Source organism: Ceratotherium simum, chromosome 2, assembly GCF_057802395.1.
Source record: "Ceratotherium simum simum isolate JZ-2026a chromosome 2, ASM5780239v1, whole genome shotgun sequence".
In the NCBI taxonomy this organism is placed as follows: Eukaryota; Metazoa; Chordata; class Mammalia; order Perissodactyla; family Rhinocerotidae; genus Ceratotherium; species Ceratotherium simum.
Window position 1 is genome coordinate 9,274,141 of NC_141901.1, and position 10,534 is coordinate 9,284,674.

The 10,534-nt window shown below is 39.3% G+C and overlaps 1 protein-coding gene across 1 annotated transcript; it reads right to left on the bottom strand.

Annotated features, from left to right (window-relative positions):
- Positions 1 to 1,037: 1,037 nt before the first annotated feature.
- Positions 1,038 to 10,197, bottom strand: TNFSF18 (TNF superfamily member 18). Its single transcript, XM_004425032.3, has 3 exons — positions 10,004 to 10,197; positions 3,837 to 3,867; positions 1,038 to 1,384 (listed from the first exon to the last, which is right to left on the bottom strand). Exons 1-3 carry the CDS (start codon positions 10,160 to 10,162, stop codon positions 1,038 to 1,040), a joined length of 537 nt encoding a protein of 178 aa, XP_004425089.1. The 5' UTR covers positions 10,163 to 10,197.
- Between the last annotated feature and the right edge of the window lie 337 nt (positions 10,198 to 10,534).

Sequence of the window (10,534 nt, forward strand, 5' to 3'; positions counted from 1 at the left end):
TACTGGTAATACAACTTACTGGGATTACATCTCATGAATACAAATGATTACTCTTTCTTTACCATTGACAATTTTAGACACATACACAAATGACAAGTTGTCATGAAGCCCTATGTGAAGGGCTTTGAACAACTAGTTTCATAAAGCACCCTGCATCCTGAGTATGATGAAATCAAGGAAAATTCCCAAGTAAGTGTGTTCCATTCCATGCCACCTGTGCCACTGACCCAATAGTTCTCTAGACTGTTCTCCATCCTCTAACATCATCACATCTAAAATGGGGTGTTGTTGGGTCCAGTATGGTGGTGCAAGCGGTTAAGTGCACGCACTCCGCTGCAGCAGCCCAGGGTTCGCCGGTTGGGATCCGGGGCACACACTGACGCACCACTTGTCAAGACATGCTGTGGCGGCGTCCCATATAAAGTAGAGGAAGATGGGCATGGATGTTAGCCTAGGACCAGTCTTCCTCAGCAAAAAGAGGAGGACTGGCAGATGTTAGTTGAGGGCCAATCTTCCTCACAAAAAAAATAAAAATAAAATGGGGTGTTCTTGGCATATCTGTGGCCACTCTGCCAGTCTGACCGCTTTTTATCAGGAGGGTTTCAGGGATGGGAATACAGGAAGAACGAAGTGGAGCAGCCCAAGAATACGAGAACAAGGCCAGACTACTTGCCCTGGACCTTTTTTGCAAACCAGGTAAGGCTCCCGTGCGAATAAGACTTCATTTTTCCACCCAGGATTCAAGAATTAGATGAAGACTCTTTGAAGAGCTTCTGTCCCCTAGCCACCCATATTTATTTGATCATGGATTAGTAAAGTGTCTTTGCCAACCCAATGTCAGGGGTAACCAAATGTCTTTGGCCCTTCCTCTGAGTCTCTTTCAGATAAGCATGAGAGATGAAAATTCACATGCAGAGGAGTTCTGTCTGTGTTGATTTGTGTACCCAGACAAACTGTAGGTGTTGAAAATCTGCCTCCTTTAAACCACCTACCGGTGTATTTGCATGTGCTGAAGAGGACGAGACCAAATCAAGTCTCTAGGAGATGAATTGGGGTTTTGCTAGCAATAAGATCCCCCAGTATGTACTATTTTTCAAGACCTGATGTTCAGAGTTGAATAGCAAGTTTATTATATCTCCAGCATGCAATTCATAAGTCCCTCCTATAGTTTGGATTTTAGAATTGTCTGTTAGAGTTTGTATGATGTCTTCGTTTTTACATAGCCGCACCTCAAAAGGAGCTACTTCCTTGTAGGTTGTATTGGGATCCACTTGGCCATAAATTAAATACAAGCCATTCTGAAGTATTCTCAGCTTCCAGTCCGCTACCTTATGCACGCAGGGAGGCTCCGGAGATGCCATTTGCCATTTTGAAGGTAATGGTCCTATAATAAATTTACAAGGGAGAAAAAAAATGGAAGGCATAGTTATTTAACTATTTCATTCCCTTCTTGATTATAATTCTTTCCCACTTCCACATTGTTTCTGCACCTGGTCTATATTAGTTCTCTACTATCACAATTTTAATATTTTAAGTAGCTTCTACTCCTTGTTTTAGGGAAATTGCAAATCCTAAGTGTGTCTCTTCCTTGGGGATCTCTAAGGAAATGGATTTGGAATAGAAAACTGGGTTATGTTTTAGGTGACACTGCATCTCTTGTCAATGAATATTTGTGAAAGGAAAGAAAGAAGGAGGGATGGAGAGAGGAATCACACATCAGGATTGTGATAACCAGAGTTGGCAGTCCAGGATGCATATTCATGCTTTTCTACGTAAATATGATTTACTATGTATCACTTTATCAATGAGACCTTCCTCATCAATCTATATAAAATAGTACTCGCCTGTCACTCTTTTACTTTGCTTTAGTTTCCTTCATGGAAGGTGTTCATCACCTAGCATATTATAAATTAAGTTGTTCATTTGTTTTTGTGTGTGTGTGTGTGAGGAAGATTGGCCCTGAGCTAACATCTGCCAATCCTCCTCTTTTTTGCTGAGGAAGACTGGCCCTGGGCTGACCTCCATGCCCATCTTCCTCCACTTTATATGGGATGCCGCCACAGCATGGCTTGCCAAGTGGTGCCTCGGTGTGCACCCAGGATCCAGGCCGGCAAACCCCGGGCCGCTGCAGCGGAGCATGCGCACTTAACTGCTTGTGCCACCAGGCCGGCCCCAAGTTGTTCATTTGTTGATTGTCTGTCTTATACCCACTTGAATATAACGTCTTTGAGGAGAAGTACCTCTCTGTTTTGTTCACTGCTATATCTTCAGCACCTAAAAGATAAATATATCTTGATTGAATGATACATCCGTGTTCCTGAATTAGATGCATTGTGTCTAAATTACGCCTCTTCTCATAAGTTTTGGATACATATCATTCAAGATCCACTTGGGATATCATTATACAAACTGTCCAAAAATAGTTACTGGTAAATTCATGAGTTTATAAATGGAAATTATTTGACTATTTAAATATAACTATCCCTAGTTTAATGGATGGGGAAAGGGTTAAGACCTAGTCATCTATTTTCCTAGGTATATATGGAATTTATCCATTTTCCTAATGTTAATTGTTTTTATGCAGTAGTGTGATTTCAGAGCCTCAGGGAGTGCTTTTACCACCCAAGATACTTATCTAGGCTGTTCTCTAATTCTCCATAGTTTTTGCTATGAAAGCAAAGCCTTTATCCCATAATTAGAAAGAAATCTTGATAAGATACCCTGGAAGAGTAACACATTGACTTAAATTCTTATTTATCTATAAATGACTGACATAAGACTCCAAGAGTAGATTCTGAAGGAGAATGAAGGAAGATCATTAGAGCAAGAATCAAAGTCTCCCTGTATCTCCAATGAGCCCAGAGCTTAGTAAATTTCTTCCTGCTTGACATGTGGTAGGCAACAGGCAAGTCACCCGAAAGAAGTGTCACTGGCTCTCTTATTTAATTCTGTGATAGGGGCCCCTTAAAGAACACTTTAGCATCACTTGAGCTTCTCAACTTTTACCACATCAAGAGGAATTTCAAACATATCATGAATTCCACTTCATTCACTAGAAAAACAAATCATAATGACAGAGACAAGGAAAAAGAGATTCCCTACTTCCCACAAGCCAAGGAAGGCTGGCAGTTTGAGCTGTGTAGGGAAACAGGGGTTGCCGTTAACTCTAGAAATGTTCTGCTGTCAGCTGAAAATGTGTGTTTGGCCTGAAACCTGTAAACAACCCCAAATGTATTTATTTTCAATTTTGTATGTATTCTAAGAAATACCCTAAGGCTCAGTGTAAATGTAAACTTGAACGTGTTTTCTAAGCAAATACCAGGTCGCTACAAGGGAAAGTGACTCAGAAACTAAGAGAAGAGGAGAAAGAAGAGGAAGTGGCCATTCCCCTAGCTCTCATTCCTCTACTATTCATTTGGAAACAAAAATGACACCCCCACAAACTCTACTGGACACTAGCGATATGTGAAATGTGAGAAGGACTTTGGGTTTGTCAGAGGGAAACTTTGTAGAAATCTAAAACTTATGCTTATTAAAACACAGAATTAAAAGTAGATTCCTGGATCTCAGATTCCCAGGCTTATGAGAGTGATGTGCCTTCCTGCCCAAAGGCGTGACCTTGAGTGTAAGCTCCATCAGGGCATGGGCCTGTCTGTGTGGTTCACCTCTGAAGCCTCAGCTCTTAGATAACTGCTTGGCACAAGATAAGCAGTTATAAACAGTAGCTGAAGAATGAAGAAAATAGAATACTGGCTTCCTTGACAACACTGGAGCTTGCTTTCCTGCACCAAATACTAAAATAAGTAAAAAGGATGCATGCAAGACCGGTTACTCACCAAACTTAGCTACACAGGGCTCATTGGCAGTCTGTAGGGGAAGAAAAAGAGGAATTGGTCAGGATGATGGCAGTGTCACAACTTTCTTGACTGATTTATTCTACAGAGTTGCAGATTCCTGAAACAAACTTCTTTTCCTCAGCCATATAAGAAAAAACTCCCTCCCTCTACCTTGTCTCAGCTGTCTCAGCTTCCCTTTACAGATGACTGGCTCCATGCTTTGCCTTTCATTGCCTAGCTACTTTTTTGGATCTTATAGGCAAAGGTTAAGATCTCTTTCCACCCACCTAACCTTTACCTACAGGACAACTATTTGATCTTGGACTCTTCTTCTCTTGAGCTATAGAAATTTTCTATAAACTGTAGTCTCTGCACTCTGGTCACTGTGCAAGGTGATCCATTGGCACGTGAGAAGAAAACAATAGAATTTCTATTTATGTTTATTTTTATTTAAAAAAATAAGAAATTAAGCTATAGAAATATTTACAACTCAGATTGATAAAGCCACTCATTTAATATTCAGGCAATCATACATCGTATACAGTAACTGAGATTCTCTGAGGAGAACTCAGTTTCAAACTATTGCAACATACCACAGTTTACAGGCTACAAGAGGCCATCAGTGCGGTTAATTTTATAAATACAAGTATTTAAATGTTAAAGGCTCTAAAATAGTTAATAGTAAGATAAAGTATGACCATAAAAATTTTTTGTGCTCTATAAAGTTCATTGGTTGCCTTGTGGGAAAGCGCTTAAGAGAATTTTTGAACTTAAAGATGTTGCACATTTTTCTTTTATAGGATTTCTCTTGCTGCTATGCTAGAAATAAATTAAAGAGAGGCAAGAGTAAAAGCAGTGAGACAAGCTGTGAGAGCATTGTAACCATCTAGGCGAGAAAGCATGTGCCTCTGACCAAGGTGCTAGCAGCAGAGACAGTGAGAAGTAGAGGGGGAAAATTGCATGGAACCTAGATGGGGATGAGAGATCAAAGAGATTTCTTGTTTGTTTTACTATGAGAGAAATGACAACATGGTTATCAGTTGCCATTTGATAGGAATGTTCCAGTAAAGCAGAGAGGGGTAATATGTAAGAGCTACGTAAGAGCTAGATCATTGTTGGAGCAATGCCCTTGAGTAGGTAAGAGGGGATAGAATCTAGTTCATGGGTGGCCTTAGACAGGTGCATGAACAATTCATACATAGTGACAAGAGGGAAACACAGGATACGTGGACAAAATTGCAGGTGACTGGTAGATATGATGGGGAGCTTTGGAACTACTTGCCTGCCTGCTTCTATTTTCTCACAGAACCTGGTGGCAAGGTTATCAGGTGAGAGTGAGAATGGAGAGGAGACACTGGATGTTTAAAGAGTCAAAGGGGGGCCGGCCCCGTGGCTTAGTGGTTAAGTGCACGCGCTCCGCTACCCATGGCCCGGGTTCGGATCCTGGGCGCGCACCGACGCACCGCTTCTCCGGCCATGCTGAGGCCGTGTCCCACATACAGCAACTAGAAGGATGTGCAACTATGACATACAACTATCTACTGGGGCTTTGGGGGAAAAAAAAGGAGGAAGATTGGCAATAGATGTTAGCTCAGAGCCAGTCTTCCTCAGCAAAAAGAGGAGGATTAGCATGGATGTTAGCTCAGGGCTGATCTTCCTCACAAAAACAAACAAACAAAAAAACAGTCAAAGGAATGAAACAGTCCAGTAGAGGAGGGTAAATGGATGGGGGAAATGTAGGTGGTTTACAGAGCAATGCTGAAGTCCCTCTTGAAGTTAGTGGACATGAATTTAAAGTAAGACCTTTCAACAAGGCCTTATGTTTTTCCTCAGCCTCATTCAACTGTGAAAGACACAGAGCAGCTGGATTTAATCAGTGTTGGGGATTTTCCAGGATTGAGGTTTCAATATTCGAGTATAACAGAGAGAGAGAGAAGCAAGTGAGTGGGTTAACGCAAGGGAAGGATTATAATTATGGAGCATGGAATTTAAGTTGTATAAGGAAGGAAGGAAAGACATGAATGGAGTGGGGACTATATCACTTTAATTAAAAAAAAAAAACAGCTTTGCATCATTGAATGATAGATTGAAAATTTAGTGTCATTCGTGGTAAGCATACTTAAAGATGCATTCTTCCATTTTGATCTATATATCTTTGTGAGGTAATTTTTCAGTTATGGCAGTCAAAAACCGTAAATCAAGGTAAAATAACTTAGCATATAACCTTCAAATTATTATAACACAAAGTGTTAAACTCACGTTAAGAAAATAAAAGAAATACATTTATCAAATTACTCTACTAGAATGTTATTTCAATTATTTTAGAAATGTTTATATTATATATTAACATATTACTGAAATATAATATTTTAGTAAAAACAAGATGGTTTTGCACTGTGAATAAACTATGTTAAGCACATTATTTGGTTTATCCTTATACGTTTCTAATTTGTGTATCTTTTTAAGACACATAGTATTAGTACTTGTATATAACATAATAATTAGCATATATATAGAGAGTGTACTCAAAAACATTTTGTTGATAAGGAGGTGCAATCAAAATTTTGGAAGCTGCTATTCTAGGAGATAAATCACTGGATTCCTACAGTTGTTTTTGCTTTTGCAATTATTTTATCATCAGTTTGGGATTTCTTAGAAGAGATGTTGAAATTCAATCTAGTTTAACCCATGATAGGCATGTAAGAGGGACTCAACTTTAATTTCCTCACTTATAAAATGGGGTATATAATAGCACCTAGTTCATTGAGGTTGTTTATGAGTTTAAATGAGGTAATTCTTATAAAGGTCTTTGCCAGGTATTCTGTCTGGTCCTGCTTATTAAATATTAGTTGTTTTGATAATGATACTAATTATAATAAAGATTTGAACAAAACTTTAAACATGTATATTCTCAATGTTATTACTAGCATTGTAAGCAAGAGAAACAAATGTAATTTATGGTCCTTGCCTCTTAAGAAGTTTATATTCTTTCTAGAAAGACATGATGACACACATGAAGCAATTGGTAACAATCTAAATGTAAATGAGTGCCAAAATATGTGCCACAGATGGCATCTCTGCTGTCTACTCTCATGTATGAAAAGCATGCAGAGAAACCTAAAGCCACAGACAAATTAATTGCAAGAGACAGAAATCCTGGATACTGTACCATGGGCTGCTTTAATGTCCGTTTAGAGCTACAGAAACCACCATTGTGATATTCTCTAATTATTGCCACAAATGAAAATCTATCTAATTACAAAAATCATCTATTTGGCAGCAAGGTATAGTCTTTGGCTAAGAAAGTGAAATAGATAAGCAAGGACTATCCATTTTGTTAAAAAGTCTTTTGAAATTTATCTTCACTGTAATGTCATTAATAATAATGGTGTCAATATGAATCACTACAATCTACTGAGAGGCTACTACGCGTCAGGCACTGTACTGTCTCATGAATCCTTACCACAACTCTATGAGATAAGAATTGGCTTGCTCATTTGCAGATGAGGAAATGAGTATGAGAGGGGTCAGGTATCTAGCCCAAGGTTACACAGCTGATAAAAGGCTAGGCTGAGATCCAAACAGAGCCTCTATGACTCAAAAGTCTCACCCCCACCACTCTGTGGGGGTAGTTTCTATTTATAGTTCTGGTGATGTTCAGAAGGAGTAAATATCCACTGATAAAGATGCATATGGGACTCTCAGTTTAATTTAGTTTAGTTCATTTTTGCTTAGAAGGATCAGTTGCTCTTATAACCCTGTTTTGATTTAAGCTTAGATTTACATAGTTGGGTTCAAATGGCTGAAACTTAATCCAACTTAAACTAACCCTAAGCAGATCATCATTTGGAAATAGAATCTACTCCGCTTTTAAGTACAAGCATAGCTTCCCCTTTGGAAGTATCCTTCATTTCACTGAAGCAGGGGACTCTCCTGAACATTTGGTTTTTTAGAGACAACTTTCGTGAAATTATTTTCCCTGAGGGGTAGACCAAACTCCTTGAGCTTATAGCCAGTCCTTTCAGTTGAACGTCTTCTGAAAAAAGGGGGAAAGAAAGAAAAAAAATTTCTCCCAAGAAAATTTCTGTTGGTCTAGAAAAAGCCAATCTTCCTAACACTTTTTGGATTAGTGCCTAGAGAAGCTGGAAGGGGGATTTTGTGTATAAAAACTAGAGTGGGGACCAAAATAATATAAACTGTGAGATATTGTAAGAAGGTAGAAGCGGCTACCTCATAATGACTCAGCATCCGCTAGCCACTCAGTCCTCTTTTCCAAAGATAGTCGTTTGTGGCCAAAAGGGAAAGGGAGGTGTAGGCAAGAGGAAAGTAGAATACATGAGCTAATATCATTGCATTGTTGGCCAGGCCATTGGCTTTTCCCATGGGAAATAAGCCTCCATGGCATCCTGTGAGGACAATATCCTGAACATCTTTTAAACTTCTCCAAATTTGGCATAAACTCTGGGCTATTTCTTTAGAGACAGAACCTTTCATTGAGCAGCTGCATGTTGTCTGGAGAGAGAATCCAGAATCAGAGCTCAAACCCATGGGATTGATCAAGTTCAATTCTGGCAAGAGGTGTCCTAGATGACTCTGACATTATTACACTTCCTCTTTCCCTTTCCAAGAGCCACCGGCTGCCTTTCCTTCTGTGCACTGGTTCCCACAGTCATGTGCAGGAACGGATGACACCTGCAACATATCCTGTGTTCTTTAGGGTCATCTGGCTAATAAGACTTGAGGTGGTTTTTAGAAGGAAAAAAGCACTTCCAAATTTAAGCTATTGTTATTCTCACTCTTCCCCTCTTCAGAAATCTAAACACTCAGAATTCCTGACAATTCTTTTCTTTCTGCTCAAAGCTCCTCTGCTCCAGAAAGTTCAGGCTTCTGTTAGATACATTCCTTGAGAGAGTGGGGATGTGATTAGAAATGCCTCTGTTGCATACTCTTGTGTATAGTTATAGAATGCAAATTAATGGGCTACTGTGTAAAACTTAGCCAAAGCTACACTTGCCCTAACTAAATGAACACCAGCAACTACAGTGTACTGCTTCCTCCTGCATCTTTTCTCAATTGCTTTCAAACATCTTAAGTAGTAGAACCATATCTTTGAAATCTTTGCTGGCCAATCCCCTCAGAAAAATGTCTCCGAAGTCACTAATTTCATATCACAGCCCTTTCTTAGATGGGCATATACCACCCTATTCTCCCCAAGGCTCAGAATCTTCAAATGTACCCAGAAATGGGCTAAATCCTAAAGTAAATGAAGCATTTCCTATTTTCTTTTTGGTCAGTGCTATGTAGTCAATGATCAGAAAAACCTAATAAGAACCTAACGTGTCTCCATTCCCTTCCCTAGACCCAAAACTTGGACAGGAGCTCAATGGGAAATTCCTGATAAGCACCAGGGGCTTCCCAAATAGGAATGTGCTTCCTCCTTCCTCCTTGAAGCCTTCCCTGATCACCCTAGCCCAAAGTCATTCCCTACCTTTTGAATTCCTAAAACATTTATATTCTATACTACCCTTAGATTAATTATTAATCACTGACGTTACAATAAACAAATCCATTCTCCTACCACCATTTTTCAGAAGAAAAGAAACAGAACCAGAAAGATTAAATGTCTTTCTCAAATTCATGCAGCTAGTTATTGGGAGACCTAGAACCAGAATCCAGATCTTCTTACTCCTAGTTCGATGTCATTTTCCTCCTCAAAGACACATAACCACCTGTCACTTACCTTGTTCTATCTTCCATTATCTTTTCCCTCAATAAGACTACAGCTTGCATCCCATTCCTTGAGGGCAAGCATCACATTTTACTCCTTTTTTATTCCACCAAGAGGGTTTAGCAGAGGTGCAGAAAGGGAGAAAATACTCCACTGGCACCTGTCAATTGACTGACTTAATTAAGTGATTCTCTCCATCTAACTCAGTTCCACAGCTAACATTTAGCATTTTCTAATACTTTTCATTTCAAAACACTTATATAAGCCTCAAAAGCCATATGCCATGACAAAATTGGAATTATATTTACATGACCTATACCCACATGCCTCTTCCTTCCAACTGGCTCAAACAATACTAAGTGACAATGATAATAACTAGACTTACAAAAGCAAAAAGGATTATAATAAATAGCAACCTTAGGTACTATTGTCCCCTTACCTTGAGTGGGAGAAAAGTAAGGACTAGTGTACCGAAGGAGCAAAGCAATAGCAAAATAACTATTGTTGAGTAGAGGAGCCATTGCTTCCAAGATGGTCTCTGTGCTGCTTGAGGACTTGAATGGCTTAAAGGCATATTCTCCATGTGGCTCAAACTCATTCTTTGCAGGAATGAGAGCTGTGAAAAGCAGAAATTCACAAGTGATGGGTAAATGATGCAACTAGTCAGTTTTGTAGTATTATGGTAATTAGTAGTGGGTGTAAGAGGCGGAGTTTTCCTTTTGATTCTGTGTGTTGGAAAACGATACTTCTAGTCTAAGTGCTGACTCTCACATGGCACCAGGCCAAATGCACAGAAAGGAACGTTGGGCTAAAAGCCAACACAAACACAGAGGATGAAAAAACCAACACGACGGAAGTTCAGCGGGAAAAAATTCTTTCCTGAAGCAAGAGGAAGTACAGTGCTGTCCAGCGTTACAAATTATTTCCAGATAAGAAAATTACTTTTTATAACAAGAAATAAAGTTCCAGG